Source organism: Ips typographus, linkage group LG6, assembly GCF_016097725.1.
Source record: "Ips typographus isolate SLU linkage group LG6, UJ_Ityp_2.0, whole genome shotgun sequence".
Lineage (NCBI taxonomy): Eukaryota > Metazoa > Arthropoda > Insecta > Coleoptera > Curculionidae > Ips > Ips typographus.
The window spans coordinates 6,531,544-6,555,005 of NC_138427.1; the positions used below are offsets into that span (position 1 = coordinate 6,531,544).

General features: G+C 34.9%; 1 protein-coding gene across 2 annotated transcripts in view; it reads left to right on the top strand.

The window, feature by feature from the left end:
* The window catches only part of dac (dachshund family transcription factor), a 132,078-nt gene that overhangs the window by 95,432 nt on the left and 13,184 nt on the right, over window positions 1-23,462 (top strand). For both annotated transcript variants that reach the window (XM_081981862.1, XM_081981863.1), the window contains exon 8: window positions 4,458-4,541. In XM_081981862.1, the coding sequence (XP_081837988.1) occupies window positions 4,458-4,541 (84 nt within the window). The remainder of the gene's footprint in view (window positions 1-4,457; window positions 4,542-23,462) is intronic.

Genomic DNA, 23,462 nt, shown 5'->3' on the forward strand with positions numbered 1-23,462 from the left:
AATCAGCTTATTGCTAATATCGAGGCCGCAATTACACCAAATTGCTATAAAGCGGATTTTTCGGCTGTCGCTGGAGCATTATCTTTTATTTTATTGCTAATTGTCGGTGCTTTGTAATTTTTTCTTCGGTTCAAAGTGGATCGAGGGGCGCTTCGTCGTTACAATTTTAATAAGCCTGGAGAGTTTATTTCTACTTTCCAGAGCGGCGTTGTCAGTTTGTCAGCGTATTATCTAAATAGTCTGGTGCGAATGCAAATTAACTTTAAACAATGGGACCCTTTATCCAGAGAGTGAGCGAGAGATAACAGTTTAAATTCAATCTGGCCTGGGGAATAATAATTGAAAGGGTTCACAGGTAGTCGGTCCATTATGCCGATTTCTATGAACGCACTTGTTGATCTGCAGCAATCCAGAAACCGCTGTCTCGATGAATTATTTCTATTCCCCACGCCATCCAGTGGACCTCAATAACAAGCCAAAGCTGGCAAAAGTGCTTTTAGTAGGTAGACAACAAAATTTGATTTATTACTAAAGTTTGTAGTTCCAATAGTTTTCAAACACTGTATTCCTCCTTTTTGATATGATGTGTATACAAATTTATCAACTACATTACACAACTCTTTGAAGATAAGAGACGGCAAATTTGAAAATATAGAAAGGGAATTCGGTCCAGACATAATAAACGATAAAGTGATATATGCAATAAATATGCTAAGAAACAACAAATCAGCAGGACTAGACCAATTGCCAGCGGAGATTCTTTTAAACTGAAGGACCAAATTCATAAGAAGGTAGTATTAATCAATACTGTATACAATACTCAATAATACTGAAAGAATGGTTGCTACTAAGTTTTATAACTTTTCCAATAAAGCATTGTTCTGATTATGCACAATAAGCCACCCTGACGATTGTGTTAAAAGTGGTAAACAATTCGGATTTCGGAAAGGCTTAGGAACAGGAAAAGCACTGTTTGCGGCAATATTCTGTCATAAATTTGCTTAGACGTGAATCAAGATCTACAATTATGCTTATACAGTAAAGATTTTGATAAAGTAAGACACGACCACATTGAAACATTAGTAAAGAAAAGGATAGACCTCAGAGACATAAGGATAATTTCAAACCAGTATACTATGATCAAAAGACAGTAATACGAATAGAAGACATAACATTAGAAGATATAGTAATACAAAGAGGTGTACGTCAAGGATGTATACTTTCACCAATCCTCTTTAACTTGTACTCAGAAGATATAGTAAATAAATCAGTTGATGAGCAGGATGCAGAGTGGCAGTAAGTTGCCTGAGATACGCAAATAACATTTATTTTAGCTAGGACCCATGAAGATCTACAGACGCTAATTAGTAGAATAGTCACAGTTAGTGAAGAATATGGACTGATCTCTGAACATAAGCAAAACAAAATATGTGGTGATAACAAAAACACCCTAAGACATTTGTAGGAAATATGTAAACAATCACCCTATGGAAAGAGTATCTCCCAAGAAGTACGAATCATAATAGAACAGGCCAGAAGCACATTTGAAGCTTTTCTGCTGTCGAGATCTAAATCTTTAGCTAAAAATACGACTGATGAGATGCTAAGTGCTAGATGTACTACACTATGGGATAAAGGCATGGACTCTGAAGGGAGTGGACATGAAGAGACTCGAAGCGTTTGAAATATGGATATACCGAAAAATACTGGGGATTTCTTGGGTGGAGAGAGTAACCAATGTGGAAGTGATCCTAAGCATAAGGAGAGAGAAATAATTCCAACAGTACAGAGAAAAAAATGGACATGTCATAAAGGGAGAGAAATATCCAATACTACAAACCATTGAGCAGGGAAAAGCCAAGGAAAGAGATCTATAGGAAGGACACGAAACTCATGGCTGAAGAACCTTAGGGAGTGGTTTGGATACAGTAACAACGAATTACTTAAAGCCGTGTTCTCTAAAGCAAAGATCGTCCTGATGATTGCCAACCTAGTATTCAAATTTAAATCGAAATCACTCGTTTGGTGGGCAATAAAGACACTACTACTCCTACTCCTACTCCATCATGATGAATAATTTGTTTTAATTTTACAAAAGAGAATATGTTACAAAAATCAACATTTTTCATTCTGTCTAAACGTCTAAATTCATCTATTTATACAGGTGCTAGTTGAGTTATAAACCCAAATGACGATTAATTCCAGTTACAACCCATTATTACACTGGTGTGTTTCGCGGAACTGCTATATCCAACTATATTGAGAGTTTAATCAAACTGGTAACTGCGGGTTATAAAATCGGTCATTAGTTGTTAAAACGAATGTCCTCGGTTTTGGTAGCGTTTAAAGACATTCAATTAAGGCTTTTGTCGGTGGCCTGGATGAGGTACGGCAGTTAATGGGCCGACCAAATACGTCGTAAGTCGATCGTCAAAAATTGCCTTATTAAAAAGTATGTATAGTAACTCTTCAGTTTCCATCAACGATACCAGCGAGAATTAATAATGACGCTGTTGTATGAAAAATGGTTGAATGATAAACAGAAAAGTTTCGACCCAGTCAAAGAATTAGCTGGGGGAGGTAGAAAAGAAAACCGAGTAAATCTTTATCAACCGCGAAAAACTTCTCACTCCGTTGATAAATGGATTGCATTCGGGGCGGCGAGGCGGAAGAACCCGGGGGCGGCTAAATTTTCAATGCGATGATTCAATTTTCTTTTCTTTTCTCACCGTCTCTTAATGCAACTCGTTTATAAATCATTATTTACCATCCCCCCAAATCGAAATCACAGCATTGCAAAAAAACAATTCTAGATATTTGAAGAATTCCTGCTTCGGTTTCGAGGCAATATTTGGTACCGAGATAAAACCGCATCGAAGACACGACGACGAAGAGCTTTACGCGGTACTTACGGTAGTTTATGGGTTGGCGATAACGGGCAGAAGAGTTTCTGTGTTGGGCGGCACGACGGCGGCTCTCTCAAGGTGGTCGGCCTATCTTAAAATGCTGAAACAGTATTGTTCTATCTCCTGCTGGATGAAACCGATCTACCTCGACACCAACTGAAGATAAGCATTCTTCTATTTGGGCTATTTGGCATATAATGAAAAATTATATCATAACATCATTTACCTAAGATGTTGTTTGAATTTACTTTTGAAAATAAACGTTATTACAATCTTGTGGTATTAATCAGATTCGTGTTTATCAAAACTTTCATTTTATGAGAAATTTGGTTAACAGTAGACTTAACTGGGCTGGTATTAAGACTTAAACTTACTCACTTATAGAATACAATTTTTTTAAATCAAATTAGTATTCTCCTGATTTAGTATTCCTCAGTATTATATTAAATAATTGATAAAAGATCTTAAAACCAAGTTATACGCTATCAATATACATCTCTTACAAAATACGAGTTTAAGCTGCTTGGTCTTGAAAGCAATTAATTTTTTATGGATTAGTTGAATTTCTACCACTTTGGTAAGTATTCTGTATTCAGCAATATCAATTTTATTCCACTTGATCTCAGGCTAACAATGAACACTAAGTTAGACTAATTATCACGTTTAACCTTAGGTAATCATTACTTTGACTGCTGCTGCAACATTTTCCCTCAACAGCATTATTGTTTAAAAAAAAATGTTTGTCAAGAAGCTTCAACAGCTGTACTTAGACTTTACATATATAATTTCAATACATTAAACTGAGTTATTAACTACAACTAATAGGTACAGTTTAGATGAAACCATATTTTTCTCCAGTTTTACGATGCAACAGAGTTAAAACCGAATCCATAATAGAGGTTTTAAAGGTTGGCAATAAATTTGAAGCATTAATATGGGGAATTTATGCGCTAGTCCTGATAATTCAGCAATTTTCAGGTTGCAATTTGCACAGAGCCCCATTGAATGAAATTCCCTAACGTAGAATTCGCTTTGCAATCTAAGGTTTTAAGGTTGGGCAGTTCTTTTAAGAATCTTATTTAAATAACTCTAGCTTAGGTGGTAGCTAAACGTAAAGGTGAATTTCGCTTGAAATCGAGGATTAAAGCGAAATTCCGGCACTGTTCTTCGTGAACATAAACTGAACAATGTTAATGCCGAATGCAGCAGGTTGAGCATTAATCGTTGCGAGCTGTAAAACTTTAACGATCGCTCGCAGGCTCTACATTGTCTTGTCCTGTGACTATATCGCGGCAGACCACATGGTTTCAACTCGGCCAAAGACATCTATCCGCTTTAAGCTCGAACTTAAAAACGTTACATTAAAATTGCACGACAAGCCTCAAATTGACGATGGGTCCGGGCAATTAAACCTGAATAATTGATGTCGTTCTTTAAGCGAAACCACCAAGTTTAGGACGATATTAGATTTTTACCGCTCCGAGAAAGAGGGTGAATTTTAATCTTTTTGCTACATCAAAAAATATGATTTTCATTTTTGTTTTCTTGCAGCCGAACTGAAAATGGACGTCCTGAGGGAACGCGACGAGAAAGACAATCTGGAACGGAAACTGCGCGACGAACAAAAAGTCCGTGGTAAGTACCAAGTACCACACCAAAACAGTTTTCTTCGAGATTTCGATAAAGGCGTATTGTTAATCCACACAAAAGGGAGGCAAACAATCGCGACTCCCATTAAAAATCGCTAATTAAACTTGTCCGAACAATGGGCGTTTTTCGACCTGGATTATTAATCCATTCAAATCGGTTACACTGTGCAAGAATATTTACGTTCTTGGAGACAATGCCGTCTGTAAAAATAACCCTGGGAGCTCCCCAAACAATGCCAACTTTTCGATCAATGAACAATTATTTAATGTTTCCTTTTTTAATGGAACGTTCACGATAGATGTTGTAAAGTTTGTAAATCAAACGACATAGAAATACGTTTTGTTATAATAATATGTATTTTTCATTATTTTCAATTTTGTTTTAATTTGAGTGTGCTTTAATGTTCTTATTTCAAAATACAAACAAATGTTATTCTATATTTGAATTTCTCTGCGTACATGATTATTCACGTTATTCGACACGGAATAGTTTGACTAAACTATTTACTTTCAAAAAAGTTTTGATTTTGGGATACCTAGATATAATAGGTCCCGGTTGTCCCAAATGCAGAAAAAGTATCATAATTGTATTTTTTTTTAAATAGAACACCAAAAATATTACTTTATTTTCTGAACCTACGTTGAAAATAAATTACATTGAATTTTGACACGTATAAACTTAACAATTTCTCAGAAATTCGTTATTTTGTAAAAATGTAGAATACATTTTAACGTTTAAACATTCAACCTTCCTTTGAGTTTTATCGACCAAAATTGGCTTGGGCGCTGGTAACAGATCAAGTCTTATGATCTATAAGTGATAAATTGTCTACCTCATACAGGATGTCTCAAAAGATTAATAACAATTAAGAAGAAGAGAGAGAAACTACAGGGTTAGTAACCCAAACTGATCATTAAAAGTTTTTTAGGATTATTGGAATCAAGTTTAAAAAACAAGATAAATTGGATGCTTGCTATCTTTTAAAAGCATTTTCATGTTTCTGTCACTTCCGGTTTATCCGGAAGTAGATGCCAATTTGTTTATTTTAAATGGGATACCTTGTATAATTTTGCATCTATGTCAAACTCTAAACATATATCATGAAAAATGCCATGTATCTGTTTCTGAGATATTTACAATCTGAAACAAATAAAAATAGCACAATTTTCGTTCAAACACTTATCCTACATTTTTTGTTGGCTCTGTATCCCAACGAAAAAATGTAGAAATGTCTCTCAGGGGTTCCACTGTAAAACGAACGAAACGGGGCTGTTCAGGGTGTATGAGTATTATAATCCTGAAATTTAATATAAATTCAAACCACCTGTGGAGAGTTTTAAATGAGCTACTATGTTGACCAACTTGTATAGTAGACATTTCTGAGTAGTGAGTTTTTAACAGAGTAATTCGACTTTTAGTTTAAATGTGCTAATTTAACCATCAACACTAAAATTTCCAATAAGGTATGATTGTATGATAGAAACGCGATTTATTTGTTACGTTTTATTGGCCATATTTTGTACCTTACTAATGTATACCTATAATTTTAAATGTATATCTATAATTTTAATTTTGACAGCATTTTAAATATCAGGTCGATTTTGACATAAACAGGCAGACAGTTCTTAGGGTAGTATATGTTTAAACAACAAATTTTCACTGGATGAACCTCATAACGTTTAGTTTATAAACCCTCTGTAACATAATGGAATCTGTAAAAAAAAAACATTTGGAGATGATTCGCGAATAATGATTTGAATAAAATCGAGGGCGCATAGCCCCGAGAAAAACCCACCTGGGCGTGAAAAACCTTATATATCCCTCGATTTTCGTCCGAGGGAAAATTATATTTATTTTTATCGTTCCTCTGTTCCGTACGGTGTTCAGATTGAGAACAAGATTATCCACGGTCCATTGAGGGAAAATTGCTCGGGGGCGACGAATACGTATTCATTTTTTAATTGTACTTACTTAGGTGGAAACGGCCCAAATTAGAAACCGTTGCTCGTCCGACCGCATAATGGACCGAATATTTTCCATTTTCGATTGAGATGTGCTTTTTTAGGGAATACGGATATTCAGTAGCGTACATCCCTACTAACTAAAAAAGTGACATCATATAACTTTGAATTGGAGACATAAATAAATAACAAAATAGGTAGTCAATTCAATGAGGCTCTATGATGTAATAATAATCTTCTGAAATGATATTATTTCTTTTGTGTTGTTGCCATCAACCGAAATAAGCAAAACATTTAAACACCACCATCAGAAAAACCTCTAAAAAATGTTTTTTATAGAAAATGTAAAAAATTTTTGTCATTATTTTGAATTACAATTTTGTTTGCTTAATTTTTAACTTAATCCTAAAAATGTTTAAATAAAATGAATGTGAGGTAATGAAGAAAAATATTTCAGAAATTTTTCAAATAAAAACATCCATGTGTCTCTAAGAGTTCAGTGGCGTGCGCTCCCCTTTTCAGAGTCAACGGCCCCCGGGGCGCTTTCAGTGTCGAGTGAGCACGCAAATTAGTAATTTTTTTCTAAATTGGAACCTAATCAAGCGTGCACTGAAGCAATGTATGTGGAACAATAATTTTAGCGAGCAAATATTTAAATTGACTATTATCACCTCGTTAAACCGGGCAATTATAACGCCGTTTGCTGTTAAATACACGTTTCAAATATTTAGAAATTTTTTATGGTCTATTTCTACAATGGATAAATACAATTTGAGCTTGGAAACGGTCTATTCAATCATTGTTGTTGCACGGCGGCATGACAAACTTCCTCTTATAGTTCAACCAGGATGTGCGCAATAAATAATTGTGTGTGTGTGGTTAGTGTGTGTGTGAATAGGGCGTTTGTTATCTGTTAGTTGCTTCCTTTTTCGTATTTAAACTAATAATTTTCGTTACTTATTCGTCTTGAATAAAACGTACTAAACAGAATCAAAAAGGTATTATTCCCTCTTATGAAAATATGAATTATTCTTATACGGCAAGGAAAATTGCGGATCCCGGGAATTTATCGTGACATTTAAGGGGGTTGTGGAAGAAGGGCGCCATTGTTCGTGGGTATTATTTTCGATGTTAAAGATATTCCGAAATCACCCTTGAAGAAGATATATAAGTGCAGGGGTTAGTTGCCTACTGCCTTTTGTAATGTCTCGGACTGACCTTTGGGGAAATGTCGTCCTAGTATTATATTACCGTCGTCGTGAACGAATGTCTTATCATTATTATTATTACCATCTACAATCGGTTTTCTTAGAAAATTATGATGGCATTCTGAGAGTTCTTCTTGTAATCATGTTCACCCCGCGAAGATGTCACAACAAGCCGTCATCGATCGGTGTCGACGACGACGTCGTCAAAGAGCCGACGCCCGCCCCCACGTCAGATTAATGACGTGCACTGTCGAAACCACAAGATAAATCGTCTCCAAGTTCGAAACGTACCGACTTGTGCACTGTTCGGTTAGTTATCCACTTGGAGGAAGTTCCACCCCCGATCCAGATATAGATCATCTCCGATTGCGAAACAAGAAACGGAAAGGCGAAACATTTGAGGAAAATCTCTCCCCAGAGCTGAGTAATTATTAAATTTATGCTGATTCCACGTCTTAGTCGTCGGCGCTGTTCGAATTACGGCAAGATTTACAATATTACCTTGATACGCCTTGCTTAATTCTAATTTATCTGGGGGAGCGTCTTTGTCTGAGCTACGACTATTGCCGAAAGTATCCGGTCGCAATCGTAAAATTAAATTATGACGTTTATAATGGGCTTAATGGGCTTCCGAACGGCCCTGGCGGGGCTGTAATTGCCCCACGAGTCTCGAATTAATAATATTACTCCACGCTCTCTCTGTGGCAGATCTCTTCAATTTCTGATGGCTTTTAGTATCTATATGTGTGTTCCATTATAGCCTTATATGCTAGACAGCTATTTCATAATATCTAAAGAGCGACCTATTGGACATAAACTGACAGAGACACATAACCGCTTAAAGAAGAAATTAATCAGTTATTGCTAATTCGTACAACTTTAAGAAATGTTACGATCAATACTAATCCATTTGACTGACTAATCGTTCGTTAATAAAGCTTCAACGTAGAGATTTTCATTTTAAAACTTCCCCTCAGTCGGAATGAGAACGTGAAGAACAAAAAGGGCCTAAACGTCCGAGTGCGCTACATTTACAACACAAACGGACATTTCAAATTCACACTCTAAAAGCATCCGGGCGGGTCTTTGGCGGCTTTGATCTCGGCCAGTGGTCCTAATTTTATTCGCTTTCTCCCGTCTAACTCATTTATCCAACACAAATGACCATTGGTCTCGGCAAATTACTTGTCAATTGCTTTCACAAAGCTCTGCAAACTTTAATTTGAACAGCGACGGCGGCACCCTTCCGCGTTTTCAGACATTTACCGAAACCCCTTTTTGCTCCCCAGTTTCCATTATTTTCGTTTATTTCTGTTACATTTTCATGATTGAATAAACTCGGGCGCAAACTAGTCTATTAAGGTAACTTAGATGTTTTAAATATGACGGTATGATGTCTCTTGAACAAGTATTATTATTTGTCCCTATGAGAAATCCTCATATAACAGTAGTAAGAATAAGCTGAGAGAGAAAAGGCTCAATCACATTAGCGTAACAAGTCACTAGGTGCTCTGTTAGGTTAAGCTAGGTTTTTGATGTCTATTGTGTCTAGAAATTTGTATTATACTGTTGTAGATGGAATGGAGTAGTTACTTGAAAGAAGCACAATGTAGGTACTGTAGCTTCAATTGTAAAACAATAAATCCAAACTTTTAGTGCAAAAAAGTCTTTATTTGAAACATATAGAAAAGTGGGTGTAAATTCAAAATAAGCAAATTTTGCCCATATTAGTCAAGTCACATGTTATTAAGCAATTATGGTTTACACCTAAAAAAAAGTAAATGTAAGATAGCAAGATTGAATGGTTAGTTTTTGGATTAAACCTACCTATACTGATAAACTTAATTTGCAAGTCCGTATTCTGTTCCTGGAGGGGATTTCAATAATGCTACAGCTTTCATGGGTTTTCAGATCATTCCAAGCTTCCCTACATGCCTGAAGATGATTTATTCGTGGTTCTTTTCTTGGACAATGAATTGCATGCGTTTTGACATTTTTACTGAACAAAAGTTTTCTAAGAAACAACCGTATTCTGCGTGCAGCACACATTAAATCCTCTCGGTGAGAGACGATTTAGTTTCGTTCAAAACCTTTGCATTCTTCCCCGTACGCTAGGAACTATCAACCCAAACATCTAAGTAGTCATATTTCCAAAAATAATCCTGCACGGGTTTTATTCCTACTTAAACTTCTGCCTTATACTGCCTTATAATAATGAGAGCAATATTGAACTAAAAGATAACATTAGTGCTGCCACATTCAGATTTAGGGATAACCAAAAGCTGGCACATACTTATACAGGATGTAAGGGTAAGTAATAGGAACAACAGGAATAGAGTTTGATATGCGGAACTTTGGGAATGTTCGTCATTGCCGTCTCGAGCAAATGTCTTGAGGCATCAGGAATTCCTTGACGAGACAGGAATGCGTCGATCGCATACCTGTCGCCCCTGTAGGATTAATCCTTTGCCATTCCCGGTCCGTTACGCGTGCTACATTTTAATGCGTCGTGTGTGCCGAAAATATTTGGCTCCCCGAAATTAATATGGCTCCTATGTCTTTCGTTTTCTGCTTTGCAGGTACGAAAACGGACATAATTTCTGCTTTCAGTTTTTGAAATTTGATATTAACTTGAAAAACTGGAAATTATTTATTTTATGCAAAAATAATAAAAATATGATGTGTTCAGTTATTAAATGTATTAAACAAACATATTTCCATAAAATTCAGCCTGGCGTATCGATGATTTAGCTAGATTTGTCACTTTGAAAAAATATTGTAGGTTAAAAATGCTAATGTAATTTCTTACATAACGACTTAAATTTACATTTTATTATTGGTGGTCAGTGAATAAAATGGTTATTCGTGGGGTTTATAATACGGTTTTAGGCATATAAAACAGCTAATTTACCTGAGGGGAACTGCGGTTGCTAACAAGTGCTTTAATAGAATGCAATATGAAAATAGTAATCCTGTTAGGAAATCAAAGTTTTCCCAACGGCTGATTTATCTGAACACGCAAAAACTACCTAGAGGAGATGATAAGATAATTGACAAAATTATTGAACAAGGTGTTTTCAAATTAATTAGAAGTATTGAATAAACAACAAACTGTGTGATCCACTCTTCTCTTATTTGTCTTAATTTTCAAGTTCAGTTTCTCAAAATTTTCAGTTCAGAGTTTCAAACTACTCTACTGAACATTTGGTAAAATGTTATTGTATTGATTGAAATGACAATATTATTGGCCGTGTTTACTTTACTAAAGTAAAAGACCGGTCCTGTACTCTGCCCACGAAAAATGAAACGTGAATAGCCAATAATTATTTGAGTTTGTATCGTTTCTGGGGGCGTTTTTGCGAATAGAATAACCGGCATTCAACTGTCAAACTGGCCATTTTAATGCTAATTTGGCATTGAAAGTCGGTAAAGCCGCTTCGACACACTCACAGTGAAACACTTTTTAATATATCCGCATTAAAGTCTAAACGCTACTTTAAAATAAGATCGAGGGAGATTTGCAAATAATACCACTATACTGTCAGACTTTTTTTGATACCCGGATATTAGATGTCCGAATTGGCTCAAGTGGAGGTGGGCTAAGGGTGGGAAGAACAATTAAAAATTCCATTTGGAATTTTTTTGTAAACGAGCAAGAAAAACTCCATTAAAAACTATGAGCAAGGCAAGAACCGGGCAAGGGATTAAACAGAAAAAATTCCCCCGCGAAAATGAATTCTGTGAAAATGACCATGCAGGATTAAAGGCAAAGACTTCGTATAGAGATACGTCGGATTTACCCGCAGCGAGATTGTGTATGTATTTAAAGCTTTTAGAGCGGGCCCCTTGTAATTAAGAAGGGGAGGAAATTCATCAGGATGGACTTTGGAATAAAGTAGATTTTTGTTCTTTGCTTCTGGCTACTGCATTTTAAATACCTTTACCAAAAAATGATGAAATTTATTCAATTTTCCAGGAAAGTTGTAATTCTCTTCCTATTATTCAGAACTCAGGTAATTACATAATAAAAAGAATACTGTGATATTGTTTATGTTGAAATATGTAATTGTCATTAGAAAAACGTTTTTGAAATGTTTTCTGGAATATGTCAAGAACGTATCTATGGATTTGGATAAAAGTTTTTTGATATTTTACAATTAATGTACTTACTGTGTGAATATACAGGGTGATTCCAAAGTTGGGGCTTTCTTTTTATCTGCGATTCAACAAAGAATTCAATAATAATATTTATGTAGGTTTGACTAAGATAATACTAGCACTCTATTTCCTCTTTGAAACATTTTTTGAATAAACTTTATATTCCAGTATAGTCAACTGGCCTTATTTTTGGACATAAAAGTCTTGGACACAAGTTTAGAAGGACTTGATACCCAAATTTGCATTTTCAAATTTAAAAATCTCAAAAATTGTATCAGTTTCGACACTATAACTGTATGAGCTATTTATCAAAAGGTCCAAAAGAGGTATTTAACCCATATTTACGCCTAAAAAATAAATAATCGTTAGTATATTTAGTACAACAATCAAAAAAGACCCAATCAACTTGAGCTCAAGACATTTTGTGTGAAGGCAAATGAACGTATTTTTCTTATAGAGCAAAAATATACAATATAAATACAAAACGTTCCAACAAGCTTCCTTGTGAAATAAACTTTTATGGTATAATTCTAACTTTTTTTAGTGTAACAACTTTATGTAAAATTTTAAATACGGTCCTGATTTCCTCTCATTGGCTCATCCATTCGGTCAATTATTATTGTGCGGTCCCGATTCTGTTTGTTCCGACAGATTTGTATGCATGGAATAAATGATACTCTCTATGTCGGTACGTTATCATATTATCCCTATCGTCGACCTTTTACTTTAATTGACTGTACTCATCATATACTGTTCCGCCTATCGGTCATTTCGTTATTCCGCAATGCGAATAACCGGCAAAATGGACTTTTAATCAACTTTGATTTGTGTTGTTCGCACACAACGATCGCACGTATAGAATATTTAACGTTTGACTAATTAAACCCAATAGTACAGCATTTGATACTTAATTCAGTTTGTTCAATAAACACCGCGTTAGTTTGGAACAGAATAAATTATTATCATTCAGCCTGTGATTTCGTTTTGGGTTTACGTATATTTTAGGGACGCAAAACGCGTATACAAAAGATATTATAGGAAATCTCTGGAAAGAACCTTTTTTCCATACTACGAAAACCGTCACCGGTCATCGAAATCGAATTTACGGCTGGAAAATTGAAATAGCCCACCCTACTCGAATATCTGTCGTATATTATTTTTGAATTTGTCACCGAAGCATATGCTTATCTTGTCTAGAAAGGGGACTGTTTTTCTTTATAGTCAAATCTGACGCAAAAGTGAAAATACAGGACTAAACGCGCATTATGTGCAGTGCTATAATAGTTCTAGTTTTTCAAATATATTCTTTCCATACAGACATATTTAAATTTAACTAAATTTTTCCTCTCACAAAAACGAAACGCAAAAAATTCCATCTTATGCAACATTACCAATTTCTGGGCAATACGTATTTGAAAGCAACAAACAAATCCCGGTCTCATACAGTCCTTGTGTGAAAATTCAATAAATGGAACCAAACCAGGCGTAAATATTTAGACTAGACTTGGAACAATACCCAATAAAAATGATGGCGCTGTTAATTACATATTATTTGTTTGTCCGTTGTCTCGGTACGACATTCTCCAACCAATTACGTTGCCTTAACTATTATGGGCGACCAGGCCAATCGTGGTAGAGAACGTTAGTTAGTACTATCTTTTAACGCCTACTACAATGTTTGTATTTTAGTCATGCAGTGTGCATTATATGCATATACGTACATAGGTATTTGGTATACTTAACTCTTACCAAATAGGTACTAAAGGGTAGTACAAATAAGCAGTGACAAGGAGTTTTACTAAAGCGATTTTAGAGTGAATGTCCAATAATGGCAGTATAAGAAGACATCTTACCGAATAATAGAAGATGTTCAAGTTTTTTACTGTGTTTTAATTTTGTCAATATCATATTATTCAAGAAGAAAATAACTCGACTAAATGAATATAAAAATAAAACGCCCTGTATCCATGTGATAAATATTAATAATTATATTTGACTAGGAATAAACGGTTCTTAATATAATAAGCTTGTAATTGAAAGCATGTAAAAACTCGACAAACGTTTAACTATTATTAATACTTAATAAGTTCCATGTTGATGAAAACACAAGAAATAACTGAAACTATAGTCAAGAAAAACCGTTCAATGCCACTATTAAATTGATAACCATATCTGGAATTGTAAAATACAAAATCTAATCACTCTAGTTCCTAAATATTGATTCAACAAACATAAAACAATCAGGAGGAAATTACGTTTATAAAATCATTCTGACATTGACGAAGGTTAATTGCGCCAACTAAAAATGAACAATAAAAAGTCAACTAGAAATAATTGTATAGTTGATTGTATTTTATATGCCGTTGATTGTAAAAAGCTAAATGCGGACTTCTTAATTTTTTGGTCGTTAGCCACTGAATTTGTTTTTATTTTTTTTAGTAGGTAAGTATGTTTTGTCTAATGAACTGTAAAATTTGATATTTGTGTTCTTTTAGTTTAAGATTGTTTTCAACTGTTTGGATAAAAATTGAAGAAAAATTTGGGTTTAAAGACATTTCCTATTGTAACAAGCAAATGAGAAATATCTGGTGAGATCAATTGAACTTTACTAATAAAGAAAATAAGGTAAAAAAAACTCGTAAATACGGTTTTTAAAAATTTTTAGAAACTTTGAAAGAAATTCAAAGTCTAAGTCTATTAATTATGGTCATAATTAAATTTAATAATAAAGCATACCTAAGATGTGAATTATTTTGCTGTGTATTATTGGAGAGGCCACATGTGCAGTCTTTGTCAAAATCACAGGTCGTTGTTCGTGATTGATCTGCTTTTTTTGGCCAATCACAAATTAACTACCCACTGTGTTGAAATTAAGCAAATTTTGCACATTGGGATCTTTTAAACACAAGTAAATAAAAATTATTTGCTTCAACCTTCAAAGCGATGAAGGTTAGGAGTTAGGAAATATTTGTAAGAACATCTCCAGAAATACAAATACTAAATTTTCTCTCAAGTTTGAGACACCAGGTATTTTAATAAACTTCCTAAAAATAAAGTACACACTAGATTATGTATTTTGGAATATTTTGCAAAAACAAGGGTGGTTACTTTGTCCAACATTTTTTTATGGAAACTGAAAGGTTCCACATCCTTTCTTAGTAGCTCATGCAGAACATGTGTCATTTGGCTGTCAAAGACTAGCTACTTTCGTTACAAACGTTACAAAGAATTAAAAGAATTTTCTAAACACACGAAATGAGCAGTAACCGACTTTATCCCCCCGCTTGGTACACAACATCACATGCACCGAGAAAGCGGGGCTGATTGCCAAAGTTATCCGCAAGATTCGAACCTTGGCCGGGGGGAGGGCTGCCGCCCGCCCTCTTATATGAACATCGCCCCTTTGTTCTCCGTTTCGCGTTTACCAGGCCTTTCCTTGGGGGGAATAAGGGGGGAAGGGGCGGCCGCTTGATCGACGTAAGTCGGCAGCAAGTCCCGAATTTATAATTTCTCCCTCTTAGCTAAGTTTAATTCCGGTGTTTTTGTTTAGCATTATAATCCCGGATTGTGTGTATGTGTTTCCGGGCGGAAGCCCTATCCCCCCTGGCCCCTACACCCTTGTGCATCTTATTTCGATTTAATAACAGCGTTCGTTATTACCTACCTGCGAGCGTTTTACTTATCAGAATTTTAATTTTCTTGACGGTGCGTGGGCTGTTGTTTGATTGTGACAGCTGATGATGATTTATTTTATCTGTGTGGCTGTATTATGTGGTTATTTGAACGGTTTCTAGAAAAATAGATGGACTTTTTACTTTCCGCACTTTTTAAAGACAAAAAAAAATACAGGATATTTTAAAAATGTAATGGTCAATACAAATTGCAAAACTGAACGAATGCTTGATTACTTCTTTGGTAAATTAGCTGGGTTCACTGTTTGGACGGGCTACCTGCTGCGAATGATGGGTATTAGGGCCCTTCCAAACTAATTACAACACTCATTACAGAAGTTTATTAATCTTGGTTCGACAGTGATCGGTGGCAGAACCAAGCAGCTCACCGCTCTAAGTTCAAAATCTGAAGTTGGCCGCATTAAGACTAGGAAAAAGTGGTCCGCGATTGGCTGACCGAATTCGGGCCGCGAATCCAATCAGTTTCCGAAATTAATAGTAGACAGCTTTCTTTGTTGTTTCCGAGATTAAGCGCGGAGAGGGAGTTTTGCCTTTAATGCCAAATCGAAATGTAATTCGAATCGATATTAATCACCTTTATGGATGACGAGACGAACAAAAGAAGTTAATAACGTTCTGGTCGAGCGGGCACTGGAGGCGCCACCTGGTGGGTGGTCGTGCACCATCTTTGCTCACTTCAACCAATACCACTCAAGCCATCATTACTATGCGAATTGCCCTCATAAAACCAACTTACCATTTTCCGAGCAATTTCTTAAAGGCGTTGTTTTCGGACGGCGCGTTACGAAAACAATTTTCCCCCTAAAAAACAAAGTTTTTCCATTTCTCATATCGTCGGCTAAAACCGGCGTCACGAGAAAAAACCGCGTTGTTTCCCTTCTGTCTCATTTCATCCCCTCATCGATTTTCTCCTGTTGATATTTCGTACAGAATTTCTAGGTCAAATTAGCCCCTATAGGTGCGGTAAACTGAAGGGTAAGAAGATGATGCTTTAGATTGTAAAATTATGTGTTTTTGGTTACAAAACCGCTACTTTATGAATCTTTTCTTGATACTATCAGATAACAATAAAAAAAATAAGAAACACAATTATTTGAATACACCGGAATAATAAATTAATAAAAATTTAGTTAGGTTTTAATTGCTTATAAAACTGACAAACTAAAGATAAAACTTAATTTCGTGGCGAAAGTTTTACATTCACTCGTTAACATTTTATTATAAAGCTTTTGTTAGTTTTCCAGAAGTATATCTCATTTTGGTCTCACACTCAACCTTTTGAGGAGAAATAAGAGTCAAGGGACCTTAGTTATGTGGTAGTTCTTCTATTATAGAGTCCCTCTAAATATCTGTGATCGATGGCGTTCATAACTTCATAGTCTAAAAACACTAAAGACATTCCTGCATATACCTTAATTAAGTTATTTCCTTCATGAAAGATACCAATAGAATTGTTAATTATACAGTTATGTACCTATTTACGAAATAAATAACCACAGTTTGTAATCCCACGTAAAGTTAAAACCGAATTTTTCTTTGGCTAGATAACAAATTCTTAGTCCTGTACTGTATACTAACCCTCACCCAAAAAAAAAAAATCCAACAATAACTTAATTGATTAGCAGATATAAAAATATTAGGTGGTTTCATATGTCTATTAGGAAATTCAGAAAAATTGTTTTTTGGGGTCCCCGGGAGACCGACATGCCGCAGTCACGCTCCAATTTCATTTCCGAATTGCACGCAGCCCGGAAATTACAACAAATACTGAATCAATCGATGTATTGACATGAGCAATGTTGGCATGTCAGTTTTGTTTAATCTTATTGGTTCTTAATTAGCAGATGTTTAGCAAACGACCGTATCTATTACCAGTATTGCCCTCCAAAAAGTCAGCAAAAGCCAACAAAAAGAAAAGCGAAAAGAGGGAATCCATAAGAACTCAAATCAGATAGAGAATGAAGAAGAAAATAAGACTGAAGAAACGAAGACCAAAAGTATCATTAATTTTATTAATAATAGTATCACTTGCGCACATTGTATATTAGTTTAGATATTCCTGAGGTCAAAACATGACGATTTAATCAAAATTGGACAGTTTTCGAAATTTAGGCCGTAACAATTCATATTAAAAAATCAAAGTATGTAATAGGAAATTCTGTGCTTTGTCATAACAGTATTGATTTTAAATGGTTTTGCATGTAACATCAAAAGGATAAAGTTCCATCAAAGAATGCCAGTCAAAACGGTAGTAATTTCGTGGTCACAGAAGAGCCGGCAACATAGAAATCAGACACTTAACAAATGATCGGGAATGTAAACATCATCTTAAAGAGCCGGTCCGATAGAGGGCGATAATTAAAGTTCAACTTGACTCCGGTGTCAAAGGAGTCCGAGTCGGGTCCGGTTTCTTTGATGTCCGCTGTCTTAGTGTTACAACGCCGGACCCGTTCCGGGAGGTGTTGCGGTATTTAGCAATGCACAGAAGCCGGTGTTTGTCTACTTTGGGGCCCCCGGGACTTTGTTTCAAAGCGGAAATAACTAAACTCCCGCGAAAAGACTTATTTGCGCACGGTTAAAACGCCTTTGTGTGTGCTCCGAGTCGGGGCCAGGCGAATAAAATGTCACTTGAAAGAAATTATTTTCCGCACGCCAAACGAATAGTCCAAGCCTGAACACCCTTGCTTTGTGCACGTGCATGTTCCCGACTTGTAATTATAATAGAACCATATCAAAGGGAAAGGTTTTTAATGAAACCGAGACTATTATTAAAAAGTGTTCGTTTTACTCAATTGGTTGTATTTTTGTTTCACGGTCACACAATTGTCAAGTAAGCAAAAATTTCAAAGTTTAAGTTTCTAGTTTATCGCGATTGTAATTAATATTAAAGAAACGACTATCTTTTATGAAGGCATAACGAGTTGAACGTTGCGACTTCACACTCGACTTGCTATCGTCAGTCGAATGGGTTTGACATGCTTGGAATTTTTCGAATTTTCAGCTTTTTTATCCAGGTGGGTGGCGGTCTGTTTAATTATCGAATCGGATTATCGATTATTATGATTAGCGATGGAAGTATATTGAATTCCTTTTGACGTTAAAGGTCGAAATCGTTCAGATATGGTCAAAAGTGGAAACCATACCAATGATTGGTTAGCATAAACTATGTAAAACAGCACTATATTATGTAATACCCATTTTTAGTGTATTTAATAATTATCAAACTATTTAAAATATTAGATTTTCCAGTGTTTTTTTTGACTTAAAGAGAAAGTCAAGAAAACCTGGAAGTCAATGACTTGAGCAAGTACTAGAATAAGAATATTTTATAAACTCTCAAGACAAGACAAAATAACTGTATTTTTTTATAACCCACCTAGCAGAAAATAGAAGCAAAGACAAAAATTAACTTCGTAAATTGTTTTTACGATATTATTAATAATTATAATCCATAAGGCAAATAAAAAGTATCAATTCTCAAATCTAAATTATCAAAAATTGTTTATTTCCGAGACGTTAAACTTTGAGAAATTGAATGATTTTCATTTCTACCAAGTCTGCTGAAATTAAAAACTGTTAAAATCGTCAAATAACTGCTGGGAATTGCAAATCAAATATAAGAGTACAGGGTGTTCCTCAAAAGATTTAACAACGCTATACAGGGTGTCCCACGACGAAAGACATCAATCAATATAAGAAAAACTACCTAGAAATAAGTTTTGAAAATTTGAAAATGTGTTGTCATAATGCGTGATCATATTTTAAAATTTGTTTTGTGTCAGTTTTTTAATATTATAAAAATTTTGACACCTGTCAAATTTAAGAATGTTAGCAAATGAGAAATCCCAAAAAGTTAGATAAGAACATCCAAACCGTTTTGCTGTATCTGATTCTAAGGAACTATGACACTGCAAAATCTAAAAATGTCATTTTTCAAATGTCGATATGTATCTCGGAAACTGTTGCAAATAGATAGACGTTATAATACATGAAAAATAATTTAAATCAACAGAAATATTCAAAAATTAAATAATATACAGGTTGTTTTATTTAAAATTAGCAGATTGGTACTTGCTTCCGGTTTAACCGAAGGTGTCATAACATTGAAAATATTTTAGTTGGATTAAGCATGCTAATTCCCATCATTGATTATTTAACTGGGGGGCAGGGGGAAATCAAATTCACAGATTTATAATCTATATATAATATAATAATATAATATAAATGTGTTAAATTAATTTTAATTCATCTGTCCATCAAATTCTCCTGTTGTTAGATCGACTTTACAACGTTTAAGATCAATTTCCTCAAAATCAAAGTTACCGGAATCTTAAGTAAATCTAAGACAGGTTTTAGCCAGAGGCTTTTTACCTTACCCACTGCTCTAGTATCGTTTCAAAATCGACCCACGCACAAACTCCTTAATCGGGATTTATAGTGGCGTTTCCCTCGCAACAAAACTGTTTAAGACAGCTTTTCCCAAGGACTGTAAACTTGTGTGGGCATGGCAGGTATTTTCTTATTCAAATGTCCCAGTCCGAACCTGTCGATTAAATAATTCTACCGCAAGCTGACATATGGAAGGAACGTTGATTGGTCGTCGCGACAATCACGGTACCATCGACTTCTTAAGCTCCACCTTTCGACCACGACAAGGACCCAACGGACCGCGTCTGTCATGGGGCCTGCCGACACCACGTCAGCCCCTCAAAACCATGCCGGACCGCTGTAACTGATGTATTTATGTAAATGCCGCAATTATAGTAAATTTTCGTAATTATTTCCAGTTGGGTCTTTTTTTACTGGTCGATTTGTGTGTTATTTGATGGTCGGGCGTTGCCCAGGCTACCATTACCGTAGGGATTTGGTGGGATATTTTATGACAATTTTAAGAAAATCCAAATCTACAAGTGGCGAGGCAGGGGAACAAAAATGCACTCAACACAGAATGTGTTTTTTTGGAAATATACTAAAACATGAAAATTCTTTTAACAGAAACGTAGCTACACGTTTTTCCCTATAAAACAGTAGGCCATCAACCCCCTAGGGAATACTTTTATTCAATCCCTATAGATTATATACAAACAATTGAATATTTATGTTGTCTTTACGTCACACTACTTACCAAGTCGTGTTCTATTTGTAATGTTAGAAAAGTTTTAGTACATTTTAACTGATTTTTCTATAGGAAAACAATGGCCCCCGGAACGATTATTTTTTCAACTTCCCCCCATTAAAGACAATATTGTTTTCTCGGTAAATGTATCATAAAATCAAAAAGCACCTAACAGTAAAAATCGCGACGGAGTTCCAGCTATCAATGATAACACTCGCATAAAAGTAAATAGCTTCTCGGCATTTTCACGAAGGGAGAATTTCATCTCTTTCCACAATAATTCGGTATGAGAAAAATCAGAGGCGGAACTTAATGGGAAATAGTGTAATCCATCAGGACAGGGTTCTTAATTTGTCCGTTTTTCGATAAGCTGATGATGGAAAGCAAACGAAACGGTTTTGCTTTTTGTTATTATAGTTTGAATGTGAACAATACTGTTTTCTACCGATTGTTCAATAGAACTCTAGGGTTTTTTCTCACTTAGTCAGAGTTAAGCAAAAAACACGAAATCTAAGACAAGCAGTTGGAGTGACTGTACTTATTATACAGATTTACTGCCACTATACTAGTTTCAAAATTTTGAGAAATTTACAATTTTTGAGGTCCTACTCTGGGTTATCTATATATTTATTTCTTGTCAAACAATGCGTTTCCGCCAAAATTTACAACTTAAGATTAGAATATTCTAGCAAAAACTAAAATTCTAGGATACTTGAACGTCAAGAAATTAACCTAGTTTAATCAATTTTAGATTTATTTAACCAGCTTTTAATAAAGTATTTTCAACCATTAGTTTCATTTCACTTGCATTATGTTTATATTAACTAATTCAAAATGATCATTAAAGAAATTAATATTCAAACGTATATTAATATATTAAAAAAATATGTAATCATTAACTTTCACTTACTTTGGCTTACTACTCTTAGAGTTTTCCCTATGTAACACCTCAATACCGAATTTATAAATTTTGCGGGCCATGTTTAGGCGGAATTTTGAACGCGGTATTTAGATACAGAAAAGGAAATAAAAGAAGATTACTTATGTTTATCTCTTTGATTTTCCAGCTATGACACAAATCAAAGTAAAATTATATGACATAACAAACACTTCATAGAAAGAGCCCTTTATTTGTTACGTCATCCCATTTTACTTTGATTTTTGACATATAATATAGTTTTTTTTTTATATTTTACAGGTTAAAGTGTTTTAACTATTCTATATCATATTTAATTAATGCAAACTAATTTTTGATACATTGTAAAAGACATACATTTAGTTTTCAATTTAACAGCAGTGGAGATGATAACAGAAAATCGAACGAAGATTATTTAATTATTTTCATTTTGATTGACACATCTCAATTTGTCAGAAACCATCTTAATCAAAGCAACTTAATCGATAACTCTATTTGTTCAGGATTCTGACATCCGCCAGAGCAGCTTAAAATAAATATGTAACTAGGTCCTTCTAATGCTTTATTTTTTAATATTGGCAACAAGACATTCTCCCTTTCAGTTCTTAAAACTTGTTGGAGAGAGTTTGAGACAATTTACGAGTATTTAACATAAACATAGGACATTTCTGATAGCTGTTGTGCAACATCCGGTGACATCTGTACTCAACTCTATGAGTTAGAATGTACAAATGGCGTCCACAAATCAGGGAACAGTCCCATTGATGCTGCATTTCAGGACATTTCTGTAATAACGAAACAAAATAACATAAAATAAGATTCAATATACACAGTCATAGCTTAAAAGCGTATTACGTAGTTAGCCTTAAGTCCTTAAGTTAAGAATTGATTCTATTCTAAGATTAGTTTGATATGATGATGATATTCTGATGCTTTATGGACACCATGATGAAATTGAAATACTCTTTGATAAGTTCTCAATATTGCTGCCTAACGAATCCCCTTAAGACATTTTTAAGATTACAAGACTTCCCGTTATACCGGAAGTCTGCCATAACTCGTTTATTTCGAATAGAACATCTTACAAATTTGGATTACTTCTACCAATTCTACTTGGGCTTTAACAAATTCTTGAAAACTGATTCTACGGCACTGTTTCAAAAGGTAATCGGCTACGTTGATATCGTCGTAAAATTCGGTATTGCATAGGCAGAAAGCCCCCGTATTAGGATATATCATAAAAAAACATAAAACCGTTCCCGGATCGGGGGGAATTCAGAGACAAATCTGAGAGAAAGCGGCCGATAAGTGTATCTTTTTTGCTTTTTCGGGGTGATTTGCGAACGGCGATAAGCCAGACGTGTGACTTTTCCAATACGTTTTCTTTATTCAATTTGAGGGATCGAAATAAATGATGCGGTTTGATATGGGGGCCGTCCAGATGGAATCGCGCCCTAACCTCCAGTTCTTTAGCTTTGGAATTTATAGAGGCGAAATCAATGGACTCATTTTTTTTTGCTTTATTGCCAATCAATAGATAACAACTTATGTTGTAAAATGTTGAAAATCAACAATATTGTACTGGTCAGGTTTTTTTACCAGAAACCAGTCCTTCAATTTTCGTTTTGCTCATACATAATGTATGTGCAATAAAACATATAAACAACTAATTTGTTACTTTGTAGATTCGCTGCGGAAATTTGTAAAATTTTATATGAAATTTAAAATTAAAACTGAGCCGATTTCGCAAAAAAGATAAACAAAATTACAGGTCGAAACAGACAAATTACCGGTTTCGATACATCCTGCCGCAGGGCATAAATCAATATAGTCCATTCCGATTTACATATTTATG